Source organism: Emydura macquarii, unplaced genomic scaffold, assembly GCF_026122565.2.
Source record: "Emydura macquarii macquarii isolate MOO-44397 ecotype Brisbane River unplaced genomic scaffold, CSIRO-AGI_Emac_v2 contig_3348, whole genome shotgun sequence".
NCBI classification, from domain to species: domain Eukaryota; kingdom Metazoa; phylum Chordata; order Testudines; family Chelidae; genus Emydura; species Emydura macquarii.
The window spans coordinates 2,783,147-2,811,126 of record NW_027133485.1 but is presented as its reverse complement, the minus strand read 5'-3'; the positions used below and the strand labels follow the sequence as shown (position 1 = coordinate 2,811,126).

Here is a 27,980-nt window from a genome sequence, read left to right as displayed (position 1 = left end):
AATATGGGCTACAAAAGTCTAAAGAGACTTAGTCATTTAAATTTCGTTATATTGTTTCTATTGGGCACAAGACCCTTACTAATGAGTCTTACCTGCATTAAGATGTACTGTGGCATATGGATGTAATTACAGTAGATCTCTATTATTCACCGGCAAGTGTGTGACTTTTAAAAACATCCAGTTTAAGCTTAAACTGGCAAAATCCTGATGGTGCAGACACTCTCATGAACTATTTTCAATAGGAAAAATAATCTCATGCATTTATCTAGTTTTTCATCCTCCTTGTTGATAGAGACTTGGTGAGTGAAAATTTTCTGAAATAAATTGTATTGTTGGTAACAGGTTGTACTGGGGCTGAGTGATTAAACCAAACTGACTGAATCATACGTCAAGAGTCTGTCACTTTTCTTTCCTATATTACTGAAGTAGAGAATGGATGGCAGTGGTGACTGTCACATCAAACCAATGATAGAGAGCTGTCAGAAGCAATGCAAGGGGGAAATTAATGTTTAAATTTAAAACTGTAAGCAATGGAAAGCTAAGGTTTCTGCAAGAACCACATGCAGTTCAAAACCTTGTAAACCTGTATTTTCATGTTTAGTTCACCAAAAGGAAAAGCCTTCTATGTTTGGCCACTTAAAAAACGACCATAGGCAGGGAAAAGCTTTGTTTCAAATGAGTGCCTGGGTTCCCTCCACCAGAAAAGCATGCAGAGAAGCAGCTAATAATACCTGTAGGCGCTGTACATTTGAATGTTAAAATTATACAGAATATTTTTATTTTTGCTTGTACCTAAACCTTGCTGCTACTTTAAAAACTTAGTTAAAATCCAATACGTTGGTGCTATTTAAAACCATACAGCCAAAGGGTTTTATTGGTAAGACCAACCCCTCCATAAAATTTAGTTACTCTTGTAGGTTGCTGGCCGCAGTCTTCAGCAGCTCGCACTGCAGTGTGCACACAGCAATCAAGAGGCATGGAAGTAAGTTGCAGTGTTTATCGGACGTGGCACTGCAATTGGTGCTTCTCATGTTCAACTTTTTATCTACTTTCCCTTTTCTCCTAAACAAACTCACTCACCATCCTATTCCCATGTGGAATATCCATTTCTCTCTGCACCAATCTTTTTACTTTATGGAAATCAAGCTTAGTTATTGGACTATTGTTTTAAGACAATGAGTGATGGCTTGTGGTGAAGCAGCTTCTAATGGAGAAACTCAGGAAGGGTTTAAATAGAACTTAGTAGGTTAAGTTGCATTCTGCTTAGTCCTTCAGGAATTGGTAGGAATCTCAAAAAGTGGTTTGAGGACTCCTGAAATGTTTGTCTTGCAGAAATTATCTGAGATGATATTGAGAATCCAGCAGGCATTTTGCCTTTTTCTGATCAAGAACAGAAGCTGAAAAACAAATTACACTTCCAGCATTCCCAAATAATTGACATGCTATGGTTTAGATTTTCATGCACTAAACTTAAAAAACTGAGATCCTTCTTTCATTTTCTTTAGCCACTGTTAGAATGCTAATATTTTAAAATATTCATGACACTTTTTTATTAAGGAATTTGTGCTCTGAATGAAATTACACATGAATTTATAGAGCTTGTTTCAGGTACCTTCTTGAGCTGGTTTTTAAGGAGTAATGTTATCAAACATGCATAGTTCAGTGATAGATTAGCCGTTTTTTCTACAAAATTTAACATAGATATTAGTCTCCCTTTCTCTGCCTATTCAGAATAGTCTGACCTACCTTTAAGTGAATGTCATTGTCCAGTGGTGTCTGCACCATTCGTACACTCTGATTTTTTTTTTTTTTTAAGAGCCTGGCTCTTTTTTTTCCTTGGCAACTATGAGGACATTTAAGAATGTGGTATAATGAATGTAGGAGAGCAACAAACTGGCCTGATTTAAGCAGAAGCTTTGTAATGAAAATTTAATGTCACAGTTATCTCCGCAAAAATGTTGCAAGCAGCTGAGGTGGGGTTGTTCTGTGTAAAGAGTTTTGTAATGTCTTGGGTGTGAAAGGTCTTAGCAAAGTGATATGAGAGGAAAAGTACCTTCTCTTCAATACCAAGGTACTAATATGGAGCAGATCTATATGTACTATATGCTGTGCAAAAGCAGTTACCTGTTTCACCATTGAGTCATGAATGCTAGTTTTTAGAGTTGAAGCTGCTGTGAAGGTGGATTTTCAGAATGGGGAGGGAAAGTTTCAGATAGACCATACTTAAACAGGTTTCAGACGATGGCATGAATTCTTGCTGTGACACAGACTCCCTCTGTAACTCTGGGTTAATCACTCTGCCTCAGTTTCACCATCTGTAAAATGTGGATAATACCTCACACTGTTTTGTGAGGACTAAGTATTAGGTGTTTTGAAGATGAATAATGCTATAGAAACACTAAATTATTAATACGCCTAAATCCACGTATCTTTTATAAATTTTCCTCTCCATTTATCAATCCTGTATCTTGTTTAAGATTTCTCCCATCTGCCTCCTTTAGGGTTGGTGCCCTGGACTAGAGCAATGTGCTCTGTAAAGAGGAAACGTTGATGTAAATACAGATTTGCAAAAATAGCAATTAAAATATAGAATTATTGGCCAGTAAACTTGCTTTTTGTCTAAATTTGCCCAACTGTGGAAGTATCTCAAAAAAAAAAAAAAATCTGTTCAAACACCCAGTTTTTTACAATCGAAAATCCAGGTTGTGCAAGGCAATGTTCACTTAGGAATATCAGCCTAAGGATAGGTGCATAATGCTGGATTTGAAGAAGCTTTTTGGAATTCTGTTGAACCACATGGTAAATTAACAACATGGAAAGGTTGGTACTGCTGTGCCGGACAAATAATCTTTCAATATGTAACTTTACATTAAGGGCTCGGAGGGCTATTAGAAAGAAGCCATTTTAGCCTTTGATGTCAGGTAACTTCGCTGAATGTTGGCTTCCTTGGGCTGTTCTGTTTTGTGGACCCTGATATAACCCTTTCCAGCCTGGCTGTAGGTTTCACTATATTTTGGACACAGTTTGTGTTGATGAGGAAAGAGTATCATGTCCACAAGTGAAACTTTGCAGCATTGGCTCGGCTTTATTAAATGTTGTTTACCTGCAGATAAATGCTGTTTCTTAGAATGTTACATTTCAACTCATTTCCACAGACAGCAATGATTTTAAATGTATAGCCTCTGGGTGTAGTCACTTTCCTGATTAAAAAACAATCTTTTGTAGCTGGCATTCACTTAGCAGGGTTCTCCCATATGATTAGCAGCACTGACGTACAATAATTTGGCTGTCTTGTTTCACAGGTCAGGTGATAAAATAAGTATTGGGCTCACAGGGTATAGATTCATTTGACAGTTATATTCTTGTTTCCCCTGGTGTGAACAGTTAGGCTTTCCAGAGTAGACTGCTAATGGATAAGTAGCATTGGCATTCTGGGTGGGAAAGTGTTGACTGCTCAGTACCACAGGGCTGCCGGTGGGGTGGCGGGGAGGGTTGACTTAGCTATGAGCATTGTCTAGCAGACATTACTTTAAACGTTTCACTGTAATATGTAGTCTATGTCTATACTTGGAGCTGGGGATGTGATTCTCAGCTGGAGGTGACGTCCTTGTGCTAGCTGTCACTGAGCTAGTGTGCTAAAAATAATAGTGTAGCAGCACTAGTACGGGTAGCGGTGCGGGCTAGTTGCCCAGACTACAAACCTGTCTGGACCCCAGGGGCGCGTACTATTTTTAGCATGCTAGTTCAATTACAGCTAGCATGAGTATGTCTACTCAAGCTGGGAATGACACCCCTCCCCCCAGCTTCAAGTGTAGACAAATGTCTCTTCAGTATGGGCCATTATGGCTACTTACATGTCTTCAGATAATGGCAACTCATGTGGCATAGAGTGCACCTTGAAGATTATTAGTAATCAGCACATATTTAGGTATAAGGCTGCTGGAAGCTGTGGTGTGTATATATAAATGTTACATGTCTATAATTCTGTGTACTTAGAGTATTTGTGTTCATTGGAATTCCTTTTTGGAATAAAGTTTTTTGTTTTTTTTAACGTCATTCCAGTGGTTTGGAATTACCTTATACATTTATGTGTCACACACACACACTCTTCCTCTTTCTGATATGCTGTTACCTGATCCCTTCTGATTTGGTGCTACCCTTGCTTTATGCAAGAAATAGAATGTGTTCTAAACATGAAGACAATGCCTATTTTTTAAAAGAAAAAGGGGTTTATCTCAAGAATAAAACAGAGCTGTGACTTGAAACACTGCACAAATAGATGGTAGGCGGATGACAAATGCATTGGTAAAAGCTTTTTTTTATTTTTACTTTTTAACCATCTTGACCGTGTGTGCCTATTTGTATTGTGGATGTGGGCGGGAGTTGCTGTGTGTCGGTATGTGTTAAAATATAATGCTAACCAGAAGCAGTGTCCCCCTCCCCCCTTTTTCCAAACAAACTATTCTTGCCAAAATTTTCTACCTATCGCAACTTTTGCTTTCTTTCCAGCACAGCAAAATATCATGACATAACTTCTGTCCCAGTCTTACTTCCCTCTGCTAGCCACCTGTAATCTCTCTGGAATAGTATATAATATACATAAAGTCATCAGATCTTTCTGTTGACTTTAAAAAGATAAGATCAAGTTGAGAATATTGTAAACCCACCGTAATCATTTGAAGACTAAATTTGTTTTGAAATTCATGTAATGGATTTTTAACCTTTTTTTAAATACTTGCATTATTTTAGGTTTTTTTCCCCAAAACAATGTCTGCGAAAATGAATGGGGGTTGCAATGTAGGTCTGAATCTGTACGAACATAGAACCAGATGATATCTTGAGGGAAATACCAAACATGACTGCCAAATCATTGTCAGAGAGAATGTGATTTTACTTTCAGACTTCTCTAACTTTTTATTTAGTGCTGTTCAATGAAAAATAGCTGGAATAAAAAACATCCTTAATTGTATATTAAATTGAAATGCACATTAATTGGCAATCTACTTCATTTCTCTGCAAACTAATAAAATGGTCTGGGGATGTGGCGAGGGTATCAGATTTTTTGACACTTTTTATGCATGTGCTGAATACCCAGTTTTGTATGATGGTGTCAGCTTGAAGGCTCAGAATAGGCAGAAGTGAACAGAAAGCTAGCAAGGTTCTGAAAGTAAAATGCGAGTGTGCAGATTTTCAGTGGTGAATGTTGTACCTTCAGTTAAATCACTGTTTTTTGCAAAAATGTATTATGTCTGTGGTTGAGATTAAAAGGAGACGGTTTCGGTTTTGTTTAACGTTCTGTCACTCACAATACTTGCATTGTGAAATTTAGTCATGGGACTCTGAGCCAAAACTGTCATCAAAGTTTTCTATGACAGATTCCACTCCTCTCTTTCTGCCATTCGCTATACTGGAAGGTCTCCATGTTGTGTTTGTTTTTACCTTTTTAAAAATTTTTATTGGTTTTAGTGTCGCTTTGCTTCAGTTTGGAGTGTAACTTTCACTGATAACTGCAATAAAAAAGCTTTGCTCCAAACTTCACTGTTGTGTCCATAACTCGGCTTATTTTGTCCAGTCCTCCAACATGTTAGGAAACATGTAGATGCTGAATTACAGAATGTAAAAAGCAGATTTTACATGACCAATATCACTGGTGGGGGGAGGGTATTAGAAGAAGGGGAAGAAGGTTGGGAGGAATCCTAGCATTGAATAAATGACCTGTGTTTTCAATTTTAAGAGTCCTCAATATTGTAATAGATAAAAGAATTGGAATAAATGTTCAGTTTTCAGTGCTGCCACTTTTTTCAAATTGGATTAACACTTCTTTTCTTGCAAGGAGCCCCTTGCCACGGGGACCATGTCTTTGTACAGCACCTAGCACAATGGATCCCTGATCCTGATTTCGAGCCTATCCACACGTGCTATGCAAAATCCCTGCTGTGAAGAACCTAAAGGAATGAAGTGGCTGTTAGTGTAATTACTGGTACCTTTTAGAACAAGGAGGTCTTTCTAGACGTGTTCAGAAAGGAGATAGGGTGTGGTGGTATGGAAGGCAGCACAGCATCTGAAATGGGTTCAGGCAAAGGGAGTGGAGTGAGAAGAGAAATGGGTGGAGCATCTGGAGTGGGGGGGGGGGGAGGTTTAGAAGTTTCTGAGGGAAGAGGTGAGCAGGAGCAGAGCTGGGAAATGCTTTGAAGAGGAGGGGAAATATTGAACTTTGTATGGAAGAAGAGGGGACCTTGAGTGCAGAGATTCAGGGAAGAAAGGTGGTTGGAACAAGGGGAGGGGAAGATGCTGTCAGCAGCACTCTCTGGATAGGCCGAACACAGGGAGAGATGAAAATGCTGCTTTTCCTTTTCATCTTATCCCAACTACATGTCTGGTCTCCGATGTGCAGTGACAGGCAGATAGTGCAGCCATGGCCTTCCTCATAACTCCCCAGCGACACCATGAAAACATCCTTGCTGCAGGAGGGCTTAAGGAGAAGAGTTACTTATTTGTATTGCTGTAGTACATAGGAGCCCCAGGCATGAAGCAGGACCCCATAGTGCTGGGGGCTGTACAAACACAAAACAAAAAACTGGTCCCTACCCTAAAGATCTTACAAACACTCCTTTTTGCTCCACCATTCACTGAAGCTCAGAACCCGGTAGTCTCACATCTACACAGAGAAGAGACTAAGGCCTACTCTGCACCTAAGACTTAAGTTGAACTAGCTACATCGCCAGAGGTAGTTAAGCCAGCCTAAACCCTGGTATAGACACCACTAGGTTGAGAGGAGAATTAGTCCATTGACCTAGCTACCATCTCCTGAAGGTGTGGATTTACTACAGCAATGGAAAATCCCTTCCCTCAGTATAGCAAGTGCCTACACTGCAGCGCTCCGGCAGTGTACTGCTTGTAGTGCATAGCCTTTGGGTATGTCTACACTACAGAGCCTACACCAGCATAGCTGTGCTGATACAACCCCCTAGCGTAGAAGTAGCATGCACTAACAGGAGTTCTGCTGGTATGGGAATACCACCTCCACCACCAGTGTTAGATATGCAGGCACAAGCCCTTTTCTATCAGCGTAGCTGCAGCTACATGGGAATGGGGGAGTTGGCACACGAGGTGTGGTTTTTTTCACACCCCTGACCAACCAAACTGTGCAGGAAGAAGTTTTAGACCAGGCCAATGGTTTGTAGAACTGTTCTTAGCCTTCCTGTTACACCTCTGGAGAGGTTTATGCCTTTTTAAATCGAACATAGGCATCTCCATACCGGATCAGACAAGGCCTCCATCTAGTTCAGCATCCTGAATCTGACAGTGGCAAGCTACTAGAAACTGTGTAAGTGATGATCATGCAATAAGCAGCCCATAGAAGTTTCTTCATTACCTGCAGCTGCTGGTGGGAGGCACACACCCTGATATCTTATACTTAAACCAAACCCCTTCTAGCGTGGACATGTTGCCTAGAATCTTATGCTGGCCTGTTAAGTAACTTCAACCACTCCAATTATTTAGTGAATTAATGATAAACGTGCAGATGAGAAAACAAGCTCTGTTAGCAGCTTCTGTCAATAGCTGCTCTCACCACACATAAGCACACAGCCCTTTACGTCAAAAAGTGGGAAACTTTACAGAAATGCCTGCTTCCATCAAGCCAAAAATTCAACTCCCTCCCCTGCCGAATCTGTGTTGATTTTAATTCAATGTTTTGTGTTAAGAGTGCTGGTGCATGGGAGCCAGATAAGCCACCCTGAGTATGATCTTCTCCATCTGTTGAGCAGGTACTGGATAGGTAGCCGCGGTGTCCACTACACCCACACCCAGTACGGCCCAGGACCGTAGGGACAGCTTTCAAAAGTAAGACCATGGGTTTCTTAACTTTTTTAAAGGCAAAGTTACAATAAAACGTCGCGAAAACTTCATTGTTGTACGTCACTTATTACTTATTTAGGTGAATATTCAAAGAACTGGGCTAAAGATTCTGGCTGGCCAGGGAGCCATCGTCCTTTCAGGATGACCAAAAGGGTGAACAAATTTCTAAATACCTAGCCTCATTTGGTGCTTCTCTTGTGCACGTTCTTGGTGTGAAAGCTCTTCCATTAGAAGGACTTGTCCATGTTTTACTATACTACAGTTCCATAGGAGAAGTCACTTTGCCAGTAATGTCCAATTCAAGGTCTTGCTGCTAATAATAAAAAATAAATTAACTCATCATTCTGTTTAAAATGTAGATCCTTCATTGGAACATTAAGGAAGCAGGTCAAGGGATTGCCAGGAAGCTGGCATTTTGTCATAGGATGAATGTCCTGCCCAAAACATCTAATTCAAGGACACAGTCACCACGTGTGTAAGTATGTTCCCTTTTCCCTGCAACCCCTCCACCACAGCACCTCCTTCATAGCAAAAATAGGATGAATCTTAACTGGAGTCAAATGCCATTTACACAGTGATTTATCATTTTGTTCTTTTGAGCTACACAAATTGAAGATGTATATCCCCTTTCCCATACAGAGACCCATTCATCCAGATCAGTTTCTTTGCCCAAATCCCTCTCACATCTTTTCATCTGGGTTGTTTTCCTAACATCTTTTTCAATCAAAATTGTGTACGTCTTAGAAATTAAACTTTTTCTTCTAGCTGGCTCATGGGTCAACTCCTCAAATGTGGTTAAAGGTCTAGATAGAGGTGTCTTTTGTATCCAGATTTCACAAAATGTTTGACGTGTAAATGTTGAAAATATGGGATCTTTATATTATTACATATCTCTTCGTATGATTTAAAATTGGGACCCAGGAACTGCTGTCCAAATGGAGTAATCTTAGTTCTTCCCCACCACAAATAGTCACTTTGATATTTTGTAAGGATTTTCTCTGAGCCAGGAGGGAGCTTTCCTGAGTGCGCCTGAGTGTCAGTGTTACGTACTTTCTCAGATGTCGGCCATGCCCCAAGCCCCTTGCTGTACTCTCTCCCTCCAATCCCACCCAGACCCTCTGAGTTGCACCAGGTCCCACCATCCCCTTTCTCTCACAATCCCAGCTGCCAGACAGCATTGGGCCTAAAGCATTGAGGCCTTCTCTCCTCACATCCCCCGTTGCTATGGCTCCCCTTCCCTGTAAACAAAGAGAAAAGGCCTCTGATTGGCTTCTGGTGAGCATGGTTGCCTGGCAACCCTCCAGAGCGTGCTTAGCAACCACTAATACAAAAGCAGTTAGCCCTGGGAGAGGGAAAAGCCAGAGTCACGGAAGGAAGGTGGTAAGTTGCCCTGACTTGATTTAGCATGAGGAGCCAGGTATGATGGCTTTCCTGGGGGGCGGGGGCGGATTCAGGAGCTGGCTTTGTGCAGTGGCTGAGACATTTCAGGGCTTGTACTTTAGCTGTGCAGGTTTGTGCCTTGGTTAACAACAGAGGGGTGAGAGAGAGAGATTCCCCCTCCCTTCTTTGTGTGTGGCTTGGCTCTAGCATTAACCTCTCAGCCTCCACTTCCTCCTGCCTTTCTCTGTGGTTTTTGTTGCAATTTGCTCCATGTAATTTGACCCCCTCCAAACTGCCCTGCAGCTCTGAGGCCTGTGTGTGGCTTCTTCCTTCCCCAGGAACAGCACCAGTCTTCTGCACACAAGGTGCTGTCATTATAAACCTTGCTTTTCGTACTTGCGCAAGAAGCCCCATTGGAGTTAGATGAACAAGCCGCAGGATTCGACTGTGGTCTCTAAACCATACGGTCCCCATAATCTTTAATGAGTTACTGCCTCCAGTCCCCCCTCCATCTACCTCTGGAGAGGCTGCCCTGTTCTTGGGTTCCCAGAGTCTCTGCAGGCCCTGTTCCCATCCAGACTGACCATCATCTCCACAGATCCGTACTTTCTGCAGGGCTGCCCCTCTGGATTGCAGAGGGTGATGACCATCCTGCTCTGCTTCTACAAAGCAGGTGCAGCCCCAGGTCTTTCTGCAAAGCCGCCCTCAGTTTGGTGAAGCATGAGTGGAACAGACTTCATTAAATTACCTTCTGAGGGAGATTCAGAGAGACACGTACCGTCACCTGCCTGGGCATGTTAAATATCATAGGGAAAGTCACTGCTGAGGCTCACCTTGTCCCAAGATCAGCAGCTGGGGGAGTTTGTCTGTTGAGCCAGGGAGGCCAAGGGGGAACAGGCCCAGGATAGTCCCAAGAAGGCACGTTGTCAAGAGGGGATGGCTGTGGTTGGGAAGCTTGTACTGTCCTTTTTTGTGCTTTCCAAGCTCTAGGGGCATTCGGGGGTGGCTGTAGTGTCCAGGGCAGCCAGGCTATTGCTTGTTCTTCTATATCTTTGCTGTAGCGAGCAGCTGATTTTGCTGAGATGGCCACTCTGAGTGTGAAGCCAGGACAGAGATTTACGGTACCGGATTGGCACACCAATGCTAACCTCATCTCTACAAATGCTGAGCGGCAGCGTTCTGCTTCCCATCAGATCAGGCAGGAAGCCAGGACTCTCCGTAATGAAACCAACAACCAGGTGGGCTTTGCTCTGCTTTTTGTATGTTAAAACAGGTGGGTTTTTTGGTGGTTCTTTTTTTGCAGGGGGGGATGGGGGTGTTAAAGGTCTGGCTGGCTGAGTGGATTAGGAAGGGAAGTTTGTCCCTTTCCAACCTTCAGATCCCTGAGGCAGACCCTGTGTCAGTAGTGATGGAGGATTGTTTGGAAGTGCTTGTTTAGTGTGAAATTTGCAAAGCCAGGTGAATGCTGGGGGTGAAAAAAGAATCTTCCAATAAAATTAGTTCTAACTTATAAACTAATTTTGATTTTGTCATGCTGTCACCTGTTCTGTGTTCACCTTTTGTAAACGTATTGTCAGATTGAATTTTACCAGCAAAACTGGACTGAATGCTCCTGGAAAGTTTTTTAATTCACTTCTGTGCACATTCATATCAGAGATCTGATTAGAACAGCTACTTTCATCCAGTCATGGGACAGAAACCGTGCCATCTGACCTTTGACCAATCACAGCTGGGTAACAGAGCTTAGGTTTTGGAATTTGAATAGCAAGATGCCAAGCAAACAAAATTTGTGTGAAATTGTCAAGTTTTGAATGAATGAATCTGAGAAAAATCTCAGTCTCGCTTTGCTGACAAAGTTATTGGCTGTGATTTGTTTTCTCATATCTAGTAGCTTATTTATTCAGTTTTTTTAAGCCGAAAAGGACCTTCCCAATCATTTCGTCTGATCTCCAGCACTAACGATTGGAACAACTTGTCTATGGAGGTGGTGGGTCCTCCATAACTTTCAATCTTGCAAGTTTGTTCCTGGGGAACAAATATTTGCTGATGGGCCCTTCGGACTGGAAAGATTCAATGGCTGGAAGTTGAAGCTAGACAAATTTAGACTGGAAATAAGGTGTGCATTTTTAACAGTGAGGGAAATTAATCCTTGGAAGAATTTATCAAGGGCCGTGGTTGATTCTCTGTCACTGGCAATTTTTAAATCAAGATTGGATTTTTTAAAAAAAGTACACTCTAGTTCAAAATGAATTATTTTGGAGACTTTCTATGGCCTGTGTTATACAGGAGGTCAAAGTGGATGATCTCAGTGGTCCCTTCTGACCTTGGAATCTGAGTCTATAAGTCTGGGTGTCTTTCTAAAAGATATTCTGCGGCTCAAACAGAAGTTATAGGCTTGATGCAGAAATGATTAGGAGACGTTCTTTGGCCGGTGTGGGGCAGGAGTTCAGCCTAAATTATCACAGTGAGTCCTTCAGGCCTTACTCTGAATCTTCGCATTGCTGCTGGGCCTTCCATGGGATTTGGACTGGAGACCCCCTGGCACCATATGTGAGAATCACATTGCTAGGCCAGTGAGCCGTGTTATGGCTTAGTCCAGTTCCCGCTGGGCAGGAATCTACATAATGAAAACCACCCAACTAATTGACAGTGATTGGCCCACCTGTTACAAGGTGGAAACTCACAGCCGGAATTTAAGGCACAATCTGATAAGGCAAGATAAGGGACGCTGGTGGTGATTTATAGAGAGCAGTAAATGTGTAATAGGCAAGGGCTGGGAGGTGCTGAGATAGTAAGATAACTGTTACTCTCCTTTCCCTGCACTTCAGCTCTTGTCTCTGCTGAAGCACAGGCAAGTGGTCTTCCCCCTGCCAGAGGTATTACACTGCATTAAACCTCGGAGCTATAATATGCATATCCCTGAACATAGGTGTTAACAGTTCCCAGCCAGCTTCAAAGAGAGACCGTTTCTTAGTAAACAAAACAAACATTTTGTACACACTCAGCCCCTGATTGTAAATAGTACGTGTGGAATAATTTAGGAATAACTTTTAGACCAAAGCTATTAACCAGTAAACTCGTACGTGTTCTTTAGACAGATTTCCCCGTTTTGCAGCTATTACATATATTTCAGTGTGAGGTTTGGTGGAGCATGTGCCCTTTCATAGGAGGTTGGAGACAGCTCTGTGGATTCAGCAGCAATTGCAGTTCCCAAGCCAATAGCCAGCTGTCTCCTCCTTTCTATCCAGATTTGGAATTGCAGCCCATATCCCAAGTGATACATTTACTGGGATGCAGCCTTCACAACAGAGGCAGCTCTTTGTTTAGGTTCGACATTAGGAAAAACTTCCTAACTGTCAGGGTGGTTAAGCACTTGAATAAACTAGGGATCTTGTGGAATCTCTGTCATTGGAGGTTTTCAAGAGCAGGTTGAACAAATATTAGATAATACTTAGTCCTGCCTGGAATGCAGGGGACTTGACTAGAAAATCTTGGAGGTCCCTTCCAGTCCTACGATTCTGTGATTCTACAATTCATCCTGCACTGATCAGCTGCTGAGTCCACGGAGCTGTCTCCAACTCCCCTGTTTGTAACCTTTTCCCTCTGAGCTCTGGTTAGCAGAGCTGTGAGAATATGTGGAACCTGGAAGACTGCTTGCCCCAATGGAAACTCTCGCTCTGCACAGCTTCAGAAAAAGCTACTACTTATGTCTAATAACTGCCACACCCTGGGCTCTTCTAAGTTGCCCTTCCCTGCTCATGTCCCCTCCCCATTGCCTCTCTCCCTATCTTTGGACTTATAAAAAATCAAAGTATAAACATGTGGGTTAGAGATGCAAATGGCAGTTAATCTTCTATTTTAAAATATATTTGCAACATCCCCATGATATGCTATTTATCTTCATCTAGTGCTTCAAGGCCTTTGTGTGAATTCTTGCAGTCCCTTAGATTAGTTCATAGAGTTCCTGTCTTGTATCCCCCATTGCAGTTGTTGCTTCTGGGAGACCAGTATAGTCTTGCTTCTAGAGAAGCCCATGGCACAATTAATAAACGACCGTTTATAGGAGGTGAAATCATACATGCCCAGTGATTTGTAGGTGTGCAAATGTTATCATGAAGACTCTGGGTATGATACTCTGGTGGCTTGTTCTTTGTGTAGCTGTTTACAGTAGTGCCAAGTGGGTGTAATATACCGTACTGCCAGAACAAATGGCAGCAGTTTGCACTGGTAAAAGTGCAAGGCAATGCATAAGCAGGCCCTTTCCCAGCATGGTGAAATGCAGCCTCAATCTTCTCAATTCCAACTACACAAATTAATGGAAATGGTGTCTCTTCTAATTCCAGACACAATGGGATGAGCATGACAACAGAACACGACTTGCTGAACGTATTGACAGTGTGAACAGATGGAAGGAGACCTTGGACAAATGCCTCACAGACACAGACACTGAAACTGATGCCTTAGCCAAAGTACGTTGGGAAGACAGATGGCTTAAACTCAACATATGCTCTTAATACGTATGACTTTAAACAACTGTGACCCTGGTTCTTTCATGAGCTGTGTATGGACAGACTCCTGTGTGGGGCTTAGCACCAGTGCACTAAGCTCAGTGCAGGATTAGGGCCTTAATTTGCTTGCAGGAAAACAAACCCACTAGCTTCAGTTCCCGTCTGAAGTGAGGCATTGCAAAGTGCTGTGTGTTTCATGTAGTGTGTCCTCTTTTATTTTAAAGACCTGGGGAGGAAGAGAGCAATACATTAAACACTAAAATAAAAGAACTTAGGGAATAGTAAGAGGGTTTTTAAAAACATTTATTCAAAACTCAACAATTTTAGGCAGGAAAAATTAAAGCTGTCTTTATATGACATCTCTTTTAAATTAAAAAGTCTGCATCCTTTTTCCAGTTAGAATTAGGAGTTTGTCTCTCTACTGGGCCCAGGTTTAATAAAGAATAAATGAATCTATTGTGTGTGTTTCTCCTGTGCGTTGCCACTGACTCGCTGTGGAACCCCAGGCAAGTCACACATTTTCTTGTTCCTGTGTTTTCCCGTTTGCAAGATGGGGTTCGAGGTCCCTCAACGTGGGACAGAATTTTTGCCAAGTGCTCTGAGATCCTCATTGAAAGGTATAATGCCAGGGCTGTGGTGACCCAGGAATGGGAAAGCATTTCTGGTCCTATTGGACTTTATGGTGGCCTCTGGGAAGAGGCCTCTCTTGTGCTTTTGCTCCAAAAATCCCATGCAAACGTGTTTAGCTGCTAGCTGTATTAGAGACAGAGGCAGCCAACTTGAGCACATTCCACCCAGGAGACAGCAGCAGTGAGCCACTTGAGACCAGGTTAAAAGCTACTTCCACAGGTGGCTAGAGTGAGGCCAGCACTGAAGAACAGATGTATGCATTCCCCCAAAGAAGAGACCGCATCCCTAATCTGAACTGGCTTCTACCCACCAGATGAAGGAGGCAGCGGAACGTGCACTGCAGGCCAAGAACTTGCCCTTGGACGTGGCGATCGAGTGCTTGACGCTTCGGGAGAGCCGCCGGGCCATTGACATGGTAAAGGACCCCGTAGAGGAAGAGCTGCACAAGGAGGTGGAGGTGATCGATGGAGCCAAGAGAGATCTGCAGCAGAAAGTGAGCGAGGCCTTCGAGCAGCTCTGGTGAGTCCAGCCGCAGAGCTCGGTGTGGCTCGCCCCACGTCGGTTACTCTGCTCCGACGCCGGACGGGCAGAGCCCTGTGCAGAGAGAGTGCTCTGCAGCCAGGCCCCTGCTGGCACGGCAGCGTAGGCTGCGTTAAACGTTGTCAGTGTCTCAAGGGGGTACGTGATAGCGTCCCTGGCCGGAGTGGGCCCATTAAGAATGAATGTTGGAAGTGCTGCTGCAATAATGGCTTTTGTTAAACAGGTGAAGGGGAGGGAGCATGTGTGACAGCTAAAGGGTAGGCCTAGACTTTCGACTAGTGGTTTTGGGGTCCCAACTTGAGACACCTGGAAGGGACCTGGTTCTCAAAGGGAGGGGGCTCAGCACCTCCTCAAAATCCAGGCCCCTCCAAGGCATCTCATGCCCCAAATCACAAGCCTCTTTCAAAACATTACCCTGACATACTCAGCCTTCTGGGTTCTAGGTCCTTCTGGGCACGGCCTGACAAGTCACCGCACCCCAGTAACACGCAGGCAGTTGGTTCAAGGAGCAGCTACAACTGAGCCCCAAAGTAACATTGGCCACAGGGGAGGCCAAACTGGGCCAGCCTGGTGCTGTGGAATCTCATCATGTATTTAAAAAAAAAAACAAAAAACCTCCAATCGAGTCTCTAGCCCTCCTGGTCACAAAGAAAGCTTTGAAAATGAACTGACTGTAGGCCAGTCGGGCGGCTGGTCTGACTTGCATAGCACTGTCTGTGTAACCTCCGATGGACAAGTAGCTGTGTCCTCTCTGAGCGAATCAGCCTGGCAGCCCTTGCCTGAGCCAGCAGATACACTATATCAGGGGTGACCAAACTCACTCATCCCCCCGATCCCTCCCTTCTCTGCTGGGCAGAATCCTCTCGCCCCACCACCCTGCTGTGCGCAGGGCAGAAGCTCCGAGCTCCCCACCCCAGTCTGGTCGGTGGAGAATGACTATAACTGTAAAAGAGTCACATGCGGCTCACAGGCCACAGTTTGGCCACCCCTGCCCTCTGTGCTCTCTGTCAAGGAGAGAGGTTTTCTCTGACTGTTCCACTAACACCTTTTTCAGCCTGCAAACAGCCACAAAGGCAGCTTATCCTACCCCTTCCTCTTGCAGCCTATTGCAGGAGGCACGTCAGCAGCTGAACTTTGATCACCGGGGAAAAATGGAAGCACTGGAGATCGACCGGGTCTGTACCTCCCTCAACGTCAACTCTCCCAACATCTCGTTCAAGGTCAATCCAACCCGGGTCCCTATCGGGTAAGGGAAAAATTCTCCCCTTGGTGGTCAAACCCATGCTGCTTTAACCTTCATGCTGATGCTGGAAAGACTGGGGACTCTTTCTATCGTTAATCGAGGTTTGTGGATATGACTGGATCAACTAGCAGAGAGCCTGGCCTAGAGTTTAGCGCGCCAGGAGCTGGCATCAGGGCTGTTTTTCTGGCTCTGTTGCTAGCAGTGAGCAATATCAGATGCAGTATTTCAGGGAAGAAGCCTGGCCGTTCTCCATACTCCCCGTGACTGTCGTTACCAGTCACCATTGATCCTTTTCAAGCATTCTCCATCTGAGTGTTTCAAAGCTCTTGGTGGGCACACGCAAGCCTCACAACATCCTTGTGGTGTAAGTAAATAGCATCCCCATTTTATAGAGGAGGAAAGTGAGGCACAGAGGGCAAAGCGAGTTGCCCAAAGTGTCCCAGCAAGTCAGTCACAGACTTGCGGTGAGAACCCAGGAGTCCTGCTTCCCTGTCCCTTGTTGTAACCACTAGACCATGCTAGTTTAACAGTGTGGGTAATGATCCATTGGAACAGATTACCCACGGGGTGGGGTAAATTCTCCATCTCTTGGAGCCTTTAAATCAATGTTTGGATATCTCAAAAGATGCTGGGCTCAGTGCAGGAATCCCGGGGTGGGATTCTCTGGTCTGTGCTATGCAGCTATGCTGTGCTATGATTACCGTGGCGCAATTGTAGAAGGGCGGTTCCTTCCATGCTCTCTTGCAGTTACTCAGCTTATTCCCCAAAGTGTGAGTTTAAGCAGTTTATCCTGTGTGTACTTGGCATTCTAGTTCCACAACGCCTCAGCAGTGGGACCAGTACAGCCAATACAATAAGGACCGAGCAGAGGCGGAAATGAAAGCCTCCACTGAACTGCGGGAAGCAACAGCGCTCACCATTGCCCAGGTAAGTGAATTGCCCGTCAGTGATGCAGAAGACACCGGTGCAGTTAATGGATGGGAAGCAGTGCGATGTTAAGCTCTGTGTTCCGCAGTGGGGATGGCTGGGTGAATGCAGCCTCCTTCACAGCTTAGAAATAGGCTTGGGGTTAGATTCTGCCGTTTGGAGAGGGAAGGTGTGAAAAAGACAAATCAAAAGGCACTCATCTGAATAGTTGGCAGCTCCAAGCCTCCTTTTTCCTAAGCCGTGGTGCTGCTGGGCAGGAGGTTCAGGGTGAGGGGAGTTGCCTTTGGCTGTCAGATGACTGCTATTTTCCTGAATAGCGATTTAAAAAAACAAAAAAAAAGGCAAGCGTGCCTTGCTAGATTATTCCTTTGGCATCATGAATGTTTCTCAGCTCTCTAGGGCGCTGGAAATCCATGGCTATCCGCTTTATATCTGCAGATAGCCATATCCGCAGATCATGGGTGGATTCGGACCCAAACTTTATATCTAAAGCCCTACAAATTTGCGGATATCCACTTTACATCCGAGGATATCTGCGGATCTCATGAGGCATGTTCCTGGACCCAAAGAGCTTAGAACTGAACATGGAAACAAAACAGCTCAGGCATGGAGAGCGGCATAGGAAGGATATGGGCAGAAGTGGTTTTGGAAAAGAAGATAGAGATCTGTTGAAACAATGGGGGATGTTGTCAGGAGGCTGTTCCAGGTGTAGTGGGAGCTATGGAGAAAAGCCCAATAGCTGAGATTTATTGTCCCATTGTTTCCTTGTACTCCCCCGTCTGTCTGTCTGTCCATCTGTCTGTTGTCTTATATTCACACAGAGAGTTCTTTAGGGCAGGGACTGTCTTTTGGCTCAGTGTTTGTATGTCACTTGACTGGGGCTCCTGAGTGTTACGATAATATAAATAATGCTGATGACTGTTGGGGGTGATAAAGAGCACAGGTAGGCCATAGCGCAGCACAGGAATGGGCAGGTGAGGTCATGCAGGGCCCTGAAAGTGAGAGGTGTGTTATGGAGAGAGCAGAGTCCTTGATTTAACAGTGCAAGGGAGACACCTCTTTGAGGAACACGTGCAACCTTTAACCTGTTTTTCCTCTAGACGAACAATGAGCTGGAAGCTCAGCGGGTAGCCACGGAGTTTGCCTTGCGGAAGAGGATCCGGGAGTTTGAAAAAGCCTACGACGAGCTGAAATGGCAGGAGAAGAATGTAAATCTCTGGCTTGTTCCCTTCACTATCAAGTGCCCTTGAGTGAGATTCTAGCTTCAGAACATATCTCTTGCAAGGGACACTGATTGCATGAAATGCTTCCTTGCTGCAGTTCAGCACACCCCGGTGCAAGAGGTGTTTCTGATGAAAACATCTTGGCACATCCAGCCCTTGGCACACGCCTAGCTCCCATGGCTGTCCCAGTGCAATGTGGGACTGCTACGGCAGCAATCCCACAGTGCCCAGCATTGTCATCAGGAACAGCCTCTGGACAACTTCCCAATGAGAGGCACTGCACGTTGGGATGGTGTCAGCATGACTAGCTGATGTGGTGCAGTTGCAAAGCGTGTGGACAACAGTTCATCCCAGGGAGAAATCATGGCAGGTCAGCTGGTTCCAAGCTAAAGCCCTCGTCTCAGGTGTTGTGATTGCCTGGTACAACCAGCACTTGTAAAACACTTCAAGCAGCTGTTGTGTGTGGCCGTGGGGCATAGGCTGTACAAGCTCAAGGCATCCCAGCCACAGCTTCTCTGCAATCCTTAGGTCAACAGGGCCGTACTGTTGATGTGAAGGCGCTAGTATAACCATGCAAACAGGTCTAAGCTGCTTATCCCATTCCGTGGGTTTTATTCTTGCTATTCAAATACAAAGGGAAATTCTGCTTTTTCTGATTGATCCTGTAAAGGCAGAGATGTAATTAGAGGGATTACAGAGGGACGATCTGCAAACTGCTTTGGGTCCAGCCTGTCTCAACACTGACTGAAAAATGTTCCCATCTGAAGCCCATTCAAATAATTCAGTGGCTCTCGGTCCACAGCACAATTGATGGTCAGTGGCATCTACAGGCTGAGAAGCCAGTTTTGGTCCTTTTTTCTCACCCTTTTAACCCACCCACAGTGGCCCTGAAACAGCAGCAGCATACCTTGCCTGGTTGGGGTGGAAAGCAGATTTTTAAGTAGTAATGCCTGGTACACACGAACTGGGCAAACTGTGTTTAACCCATTTGAGCAGAAACCCTTGAGTGCTTGTTTAAAAACTATTCCCAGCCTGGTAAAACCCCAGGAGCCTTCTTGAGCACAGCCCTGTCTAGATCCCAAGGGAATTTCCAGTGTAACCACAAACCAGTCTTTGAGTGCACCCTTACCAAACTGGACAGTCTTGTGCTGTGTGTGTGTTAATCCTCAGACCTTGGAGGAAATTGCTGAGATGGAAGAGGACATCCGATGCCTCGAGGAAGATCTCAGGAAGAAAATGTGGGATCTGAAACTCGCACACACTCGCCTGGAGACCCGGACTTACCGCCCCAATATGGAGCTGTGCCGGGATCAGGTACAAATGAGCCTGCAGGCTCGGGGGTGGGATGGATATTAGCCTGGCACTCCCGCTGTCCATGAGGGATTGAGGCTGTGAGGGTGGAACCCTAGGTAGAACTGAACTCCACCCAAAGCACTTCTGCGGCTCCAAAATGATCAGACACATGTAGGTGTGGTGTGGACTGAATGGAGACCAAAAGATGAATTAAAAAAAAGTAATCCACCATACTGTGAGTTAAAGCATAGAGACAACGGGGGGAGCTGGGATAAGGGAAGGGGGATTTGGGGGAACCATAATAACTAGCAAAAACCAGTATCAGCCCTGCTAATCCTTCTAGCCCTGTCTCTGCCTCATAGGTGCAGTATGGGTTAACTGATGAGGTCCATCAGCTGGAAGGCACCATCGCCGCCCTGAAGCAGAAGCTTGCACAGTCGCAGTACGTTCCTTTGTGGTTGGGGAGTTAGGCGTCCACAGAAGAATGATGATATTAACAAGTACCAGAAGGCTTTGTAATGTTTCTAGCAGGGGGCACTGCAGGTCAGAAAGAGGGTGCAAGCTGTGTGTGAAGCTCAGGATTGGACAGCAGGGGGAGCTGCAGGTCAGGATTGGCTGTGCTGGTGTGGGGTGAGCTGATTACATTTACTCACAAAATTATCAACGAGAGAAAAAAAATTGGACAACGAAATGGGCCAGTAGAAATGCTGCCTTGGATTTGTGTCGGATTCCCATTGCTGCAGCTCTTATGTGCTGCATTCCAGCAACAGCATGTGGGCTCGCTATTCAGAGACCTGAGCAGTCCAGTGCAATGTGTCAGGAACTTCCACCATAGCTCTGGTGTGTGTTAGCTTTAATGCGAAGGCAAAAGCTGTGCAGATTTTTGTTGTTGCTAGAGAGCAGAAAGCTGGTTATTTGTCAGCCATCCCAGGAAATAAGATCAGTGGCACAGATGCACCCCTGACTCCCTAACTTTTCCTTTTCCCAGGGATGCCCTAGACGCGCTCTATAAACACTTGTACCGCATCCAAACTGATATGAGCTACAAAGCCAACTCCCTGATGCTGGACAACAAGTGCATGGACAGCAGGAGAAAGCTCACGGTCCCTGCCGAGAAATTTGTGCCAGAGGTTGACACCTTCAACCGAACCACTAACCGGACCCTCTCACCCCTGAAGAGCAGGCAGCTGGAGCTGGCTTAATCCAATGGGGACAGCAGTGGCCAATGGAGCTGTGCTGAAGATAAAATTCCTTGTGACTCGGTTCCATACCAAGGAAGGCTGACATCTCTGTCATGTTAGATCAATGTTATTCTCCTCCCCCCTAAGTTGTTTTATAACTGTCTGTCCCCTTGCATGATGTTTATGGCTTCTTGCACTCCGAGGAGCATTATAAACAATAAAGTGTCTGTCCCCCAGAGCACTTGTCATCTGACAGCGTTGGAAGCATTTCACGATGATTGAATCCATGTGGGCTCTCTAGTGTTTTAAATCCTCTGAAGTGTGGGGCTGCATTCTGAAAAGGAATTGTGTGACACTGGCACCTCTCCAGATCTCTTTCCTGTGCAGATAGACTCAGATCTTCTCACTTTAATGTTTAAAATCAAGTTTTTTTCTCCTTCTCTTAGCCCTGCAGAACTAACACAGCTAGAAAAGAGGGAGTTGGAGTCCATTCTGGCTCTTGTGGCAACAGACTTGTTAACTAAGAGCTAGTTGCATACTCACTATGGCCTTCAGTTATTATTTGTGTTCCAGTTGTGCTTACCATGTGCTAGGTCCTATCTACACAACCAAGAAGACAAAGTTGCTACCCCAGAGAGTTTGCAATCTAAACTGATGTTTGTGCAGTTGGGATCAGGATTTGGCCTGCTGTCTGTCTCTGTCTTCATCACTAGTATGAAATACGTTTATGATGCTCGGATGCTACGGCAATAGGTCCTGTAGAAAGGAACCCAGCTTGATTTCCAGATCTCAAGGTGAGTTTGCAGGACCGGAATTTAGGGGAAAACCAACATCTTCATACCTGTAAACTAGAGATCAACGTGGGCAGGTTCATGGCAGCTTTACCAGCCTGTCCTTTTTCATAGTGGCCGTCATACTCCAGCATCTAAGCATTCATTTAAAAAGGTTCTGTCCACCCTCTGATTTTTAGCCGCAGTGATGTGGCTGTGCAAATCCCTAGTGCTATATCCCTACAGCTAGAGTGCTGTAAGCTGTCACTTGTACTATGCCTATATGAGGCATTTTCACTGCAGTAGCCAATTGATGGCTTAAAAACCCAGGGTAGACAAGGCTTCAGTCTCCAGTCCTTGTGGTAGCATAGAAAACCGTAAATCGCGGACCCAGATATAAACCAACATAATGTTGTCTGCCTTAGTCTGCAGACAGCTTGCAACAGCTGCTCTGAGAGGTATGAACTGCTCCAGTTGGCAGCTAGTGTCACCTCTGAAGCCTAATGAGAATTTAAATGTCAATAGGGATAATTCCCTCACTTCTGATCCAAGTATGGAGAAAAAAGAACAATGGGACATTGGGCACAATCATCTGTTTGTGGCATCTCATTGTGGTGTCGCAGATGGCGGGAGCGTGGAAGTATATCACTACTATTTTTATTCCACTTGACCCCAGCTGCAAACTGACCTGATGTGAGTTGGAATTTATGACAATAAGTACAGAGCACTTTTCAGAGAAGAACTGCACTTCATTAATAATGAAGAGGAGCAAGTACTATGAATAAGCTAATACTCCTCTGTGGGGTCACACGTGGAGTATTATTCAGACCTAATAAGAATTTCAGCCTTCGAAGGCTCTTGTCCTTGTCTTTTTCAGCATGGTTACTATTCCATCTTGCAGAACAACCAGATGTGTTTCTCCTGTTACTAATGGAACACAGTTGTGTGTTCTATCCTGTTTATAGAGATTGTTTCGTGGGCTGGGAGGATAAAAAGGAGGTGGGTGGAGCCTGCTTTCCAGAGCTGCTGAGCATCAGTAACTCCCTTTGAAGGCGGTATGAGCTTGGGCAAGGTTAGTGCTTGTTTCAGAGCTGTGGTGCGTCTAGCCACGCTGCAGTAAAACACCCATAGCTGCTCATGGGGCTATAAACTTGCAGGGTAGACAGTGAGGCTCTGGGACCTTCGCCTCTCACTGGGTCTCAGAGCCTGGGCTCCAGCCCGAGCCCCCATGTCAACGTTGCAGTTCTACAGCCTTATAGCCCCAGGCACAGGAGTCAAATCAGCTGAGCCGGGCCAGCTGCTGCTGTCTGTCTGTCTGTCTGTCTGTCTGCAGTGTAGACCGACCCTGGGACTGTGGGGGGTCAGAACCTATTGCTAAAGCAGCACCCTGCACGGCCGTGTGCAGGGCCCATCCCGCGCCGGGACCCGCACTGTGCGCTCACCAGCGGGCAGGGGGCCCGCCTGCCTGCCCCCCCCCCCCTCAGTCTCCTCTCCCCCCCCCCCGCGGAGGCCACGCCCTCTCCTAGCCACGCCCCCTGCTGGGTGCGGCCCCGCCCCCCGGCCGGAGGAAGATGGCGGCGCTGGCGGGCGGTGCGCTGGGCCGGCTCCCGCCGGGCCGGGCCCGGTTCCGGGGCTGCCTGTCCGGGGCGCTGCTCGGGGACTGCCTGGGCGCCGCCTTCGAGGGCCGGGAGCTGGTGGCGCTGCCCGAGCTGCTGCGCTACCTGCGCGGCCTGGAGCCGCCGGGCCGGGACACGGGACGCGGCGGCGAGGAAGCGGCGGGCGGCGGAGGTGGGGGCGGTCCGGGCTCACCTCCCCGGGTCCCCCCCCCCGCTCTCCGAACCCCCCCCCCGGGTGGTGTGAAACCCCCAGCCCCTTCCCTCCCCCCGCACACCCTGCCCCGCCTGCCCCGGGGGGCGTGAACCCCCCCCCCCCACACACACACGTCACCCCCTGCCCCCCGCACACCCTGCCCCGCCTGCCCCGGGGGGCGTGAACACCCCCCCACACACACACGTCACCCCCTGCCCAGCCTGTCTCCCCGGGGGGGGTGAATCCCCCACCCCATGCTCTGCCTGGGGCTGCGAACCTCCATCCTCCCCACGCTCCCTGTCCTGCCCTGGGGGCGTGGACCCCCCTGCCCCACATATGCTGTCCCTCCCGGGCAGCGAACCCCCAGCCCAAACTGCCCCAGGTCAGTGGCTTTCAGAGGATGGGGGGGGGGGGGGGTCACCTCTTTGTCTTTAGATTAAAAAAAAAAAAAAGGAAATGTCCCTTTAAAACCACCCCTGGTTGGTGCTGGCCGGGGGGCTCGGGGGCAGGCGTGGTACCTGACGACTTCAGATTCACTCCTTTGAAATAATTCGATCCCTTGCTCTCTGTGCTCCGTTAATACTAATCCCAGGTCACTTGTCTTGTTGCTCTTACTGACAGCACCCTCTGATAGTCTAATGTGTTATTGCTGAAGGCATGTCCCGCTACCGCTGTACTTCCTGAAGCTGAATTGCTTCTCTGCAGACAGGGACAGGTTTTAATTTCATATGTGGCCTGCTAACAGATCTACACGGCTGGAAAAATAGCAAAGTCTTTTAAACTCCAAATTCCCAGAGAATTCCCCTGGCAGTAACAAAATGGTATTGCGATTCCAGAAGGGCAGTAGGACCTCTTGATGTTTGGATGATCAGCCACTGATCATGCCTTCTCTTTCAGAAACGCTCTGCTACACAGATGACACAGCCATGGCTAGGTGTGTGGTGCGGTCCCTGTTAGCCAAGCGAGAGTTCGATGAAGTTGATATGGCCAGGAGGTAAGGAGCTGCAGTCAGCACAACAGGGAGATCTGTGTTGCATCTGCAAGCGATAGTGAATGAAAGCTAAGCAGCCCCTTTGAGTTGTGCTCTTGAATCCAGGATGGGGCAGGACTCTAGTCTGAAGTGGGCTTGTCTTTGTATGGAGAGAATAAACAGAACAGTGGCCCCAGTGCTGCAATTTGGCCTGCGTCTGCAGGGCTCGCGCCAGCCGAGATTCTCATTGACTTCCGTGTCAGTAGAGTGGCATCTCAAATCTGATATTGAAACTAAAGGGGAGACACTGTCAATTTAACACTTGTGTTGTAAGCAAACAAGTTGATTTACTTTTGTTATTAAAAACACTGCAGTTTTTCAAAGTTATTTCCTTTCTGGTTTACTTATTGCTGGGTATGCTCTGTTTCCTTTTTTTACACTTCCCAGAGCTTTGGGGAATGAAAATCCGTGAAGTCAGTTTATTTTATGGTCTGTTTCCCTTTCAGATCCTTAGTGCTGAAGCGTTTGGGTTTCAAACACTGAAAGGCAAACGTTTAATTGTTTAACAACTGCCTGCATTGGATTTGAACAAACAATATTTCTGTCTAGCTGTGACCAATACAAATGTTTCCAATTATTTTTTAAAGTATATCTTAATCAAAAAGTCAAGAGCTGAAACAGTGATCTGCACAGATACATAGTCTATACAACCACATTGTCCAACCACTGTTATCCCCATCAACCCAGGTCTTTGGGACAGGGATTTTTCTCTTTCTGCAGCACATATTTGTATGGCACCTAGCACTGTGGGGCCCTGATTCTGACTGAAGTCTCTGAATGTTACTCTGATACAAATAATTCATAATAAGACTTTATAAAAGCTTCTTTCAAAAAAAGATTTTCGTATCAGATGAAATGCAAGTCGAAACTGTCCATTTCCAGTATGGTTTTTCTAATTCCTATGTAATTGCTGCTGTTTTGCCTTTGGCAGATTTGCAGAGGAACATAAGAAGGAGCCAGATCGAGGCTATGGGATGGCGGTCGTTAAAGTGTTCAAGAAACTTCTGAGCCCCAAGTGCAGAGACGTGTTTGAACCAGCCCGAACGCAGTTTAATGGGAAAGGGTCCTACGGGAACGGCGGCGCCATGAGGGTAGCAGGCGTTTCTCTGACTTACCCTGATGTTCAGGATGTGAGGAAGGTGCGTTGCAGGGGGCTTGTCGAGGCACCGGGGCTCCCAGATCTCTGCCGATGGGTTGGGGTTTGGTGATTATCTTTCACTCTGGTTTCCTAATGATATTTTTTTAATCCACAGTTTGCGAAGCTCAGTGCTGAGTTGACCCACGCCAATTCACTTGGCTATAATGGAGCCATCCTGCAGGCTCTGGCAGTGCACCTTGCCCTGCAGGGAGAGCTCAATCCGGAGAGCTTCCTGGAGCAGCTGATCGGCCACATGGAGGATGTGGAGGCAGATGATAAATCTTTGGCTGATGCACGAGCGTAAGTAGGGCTCAGAGAGCCTCTACTAGTTGCATTATGTCCTTCCTATGGAGTTTGGTCTCATTCACAGCAGTATCTTTCTCTTGACTCTGTATGGCTGCCTACCTAATGCCTCATAGATTTCATTCTGTCCCAGCTCTGGATGCTATTCCACGCATGGGAAAGTGAGATTTTCCTTCATATCATTAGGCTGTGATTTGATTTTAGCTGCATGGCTTTTCTAGATTAGGGCAGTTCCTGTGATTGGGGAACTCATATGTTCCAAAATACAGACTCCTCACCTCTCTAAAAGCAGCCTGCAGAACCTTTCTTGCCGCACACTGAGCTGCCATGAGCACATCTCTGTCTGTCCTGATGTGGATGTCCTGGGAGTGAGGTTGAGAAATTCCTCCAGGTTCCATTTCCCTCTGCTTCTCCCCTCAGTCTAAACCAGTCCCTTTATGGAGTGGAAGAGTGTGTCTGTGGTTCATAAAAGCCATCCAGCCAGTTGGAATATTTGCTTTGCTGGCTGCATGCTGCTAAGTCCAGCTTTTCTTCTCTGCTCAGTAAGCAATTTGGGAGACTTCAGTTCCTCCCCTCCCATATCTGACCTTTCGAAGAGAGTTGACTTGCTGCAGACAGGTAAGATTGGTCCTTTTCTCTCCTTTTCTGAAGCCCTCATTCACTCATTTCAGTTTGATGTGCTCTCAGAACAGTTTTGTTTTGAGGTTCTTGCTCGTTCTTCTAATATGTACAGGAGATCTCAGTAGACATGGCTATGGTTCAAACACCTGGAAATGTGGGAAGATTAATTCCTGCAGCCTCATATACATAGCCACTAAACATTCCTTTTTCAGAGTCTCCTTCCCTGGAATACCTCTGTTTGTTTGGACACCTCTTTGTAGGTTGTGTTGTATTAGATCAAATCATGCAGATTGCTCCCTGGTGGCAGGAACAGAGAAGTCATTGGAGCAGAGCATTTGTTATATCTCTGTGTCTTGTCTCCAGGCTGGGTTTTGAGGAATTACCGTTTTCAAGGCGTCTTAAGAAGATAAAGGAATTTTTGAACCTTAGCACCGTTCCAAAGTCAGATGTATTGCTTGAGTTAGGTAAGCACCTTTATTCCTACAGGTATTCAGGAGAAGCCATGGGGCACGACCATGTTAGGGAGCCTGTGGTTAGTACTTTCTCTCCTGGATTTCTGCCTCTTTCTCCCCAGACCAGTGGGGATTGGATGAGTTGCAAAGACTGCATGTTCACCCTGTGGAAAGAGTAAGTGACTCCCTCCCCTAGGGCAGCCTGGTAGATGAAAGGCTACCTTGCCAAGAGCCACATTTTGCATAATAATCCCTAATTTTCCAAGATCTCATTTGAATGACAGTCTCTCCATCAGATCTTCATTCTAGACACCTGGAAACCCAGAGATGTTACAATCTAGGACTGTTTATTGGCATAGTTGGGTATGTGTTCCCATGACTGGAATAGTAGTGGTGTGCTGATCGGGGTGAGATCAGCAGAGAGCATGTTTGCATAGCATCTACCCACACTTCACCTCGCTTGAACCAGCCATGTTAAAGTTTGAAAACAGCAGTAAGACAAGCTCGTGAATTAAAGGAAGCGATTCTGTTGAGGAAGGTTAGAAGATGTAAATCTCCTGCGTTGTTGCTGAATGTGATTGGTTTCATTAACAGGCAATGGCATTGCTGCTCTGCAGTCTGTCCCCACCGCGATTTACTCCTTCTTGCGCTCCATGAAATCCGACCCAGATATTCCTGATCACTACAACAACCTACAGAGGGTCATCATCTACTGTATCTCGCTAGGTGGAGACACGGATACCATAGCTACCATGGCTGGAGCAATTGCAGGAGCTTATTACGGGGAAGAGCAGGTACCCCCATGCTGGGAGCAGAGTTGCGAAGCTTTTGAAGAGACAGAGAAGCTAGCAGATAGTTTGCATGAACTCTACTGCCAACGACTTTGAGCCACAAAAGCAGTGTCTTCTGCCAAGGGTAAAGCAAGTGGCCACCTCTGCCTCACTGATCAGATCCATAGCAAATGGGTCCACGTTGTTGTTAATCATCTGTAATCTGTCCAGCCCCAGAGTGGCACTTGCTGTCACGTGTTGCGTGGTAGAAATAAAACTTGGACCTTGTTTTTCTGCAACAA

The 27,980-nt window shown here is 46.0% G+C and overlaps 2 protein-coding genes across 2 annotated transcripts; both read left to right on the top strand.

Moving 5' to 3' along the window:
- The first annotated feature begins 7,604 nt into the window (after positions 1-7,604).
- TEKT2 (tektin 2) lies at positions 7,605-21,014 on the top strand. Its single transcript, XM_067533727.1, has 10 exons — positions 7,605-8,335; positions 10,302-10,478; positions 13,584-13,709; positions 14,692-14,897; positions 16,021-16,164; positions 16,974-17,088; positions 18,189-18,296; positions 19,482-19,625; positions 19,967-20,046; positions 20,593-21,014. The coding sequence occupies exons 2-10, from the start codon at positions 10,323-10,325 to the stop codon at positions 20,804-20,806; spliced, it is 1,293 nt and encodes a 430-aa protein (XP_067389828.1). The 5' UTR covers positions 7,605-8,335; positions 10,302-10,322; the 3' UTR covers positions 20,807-21,014.
- Positions 21,015-23,121: 2,107 nt separating this feature from the next.
- ADPRS (ADP-ribosylserine hydrolase) lies at positions 23,122-27,980 on the top strand. Its single transcript, XM_067533956.1, has 6 exons — positions 23,122-23,343; positions 24,262-24,358; positions 25,326-25,533; positions 25,648-25,832; positions 26,820-26,920; positions 27,503-27,980. Exons 1-6 carry the CDS (start codon positions 23,127-23,129, stop codon positions 27,793-27,795), a joined length of 1,101 nt encoding a protein of 366 aa, XP_067390057.1. The 5' UTR covers positions 23,122-23,126; the 3' UTR covers positions 27,796-27,980.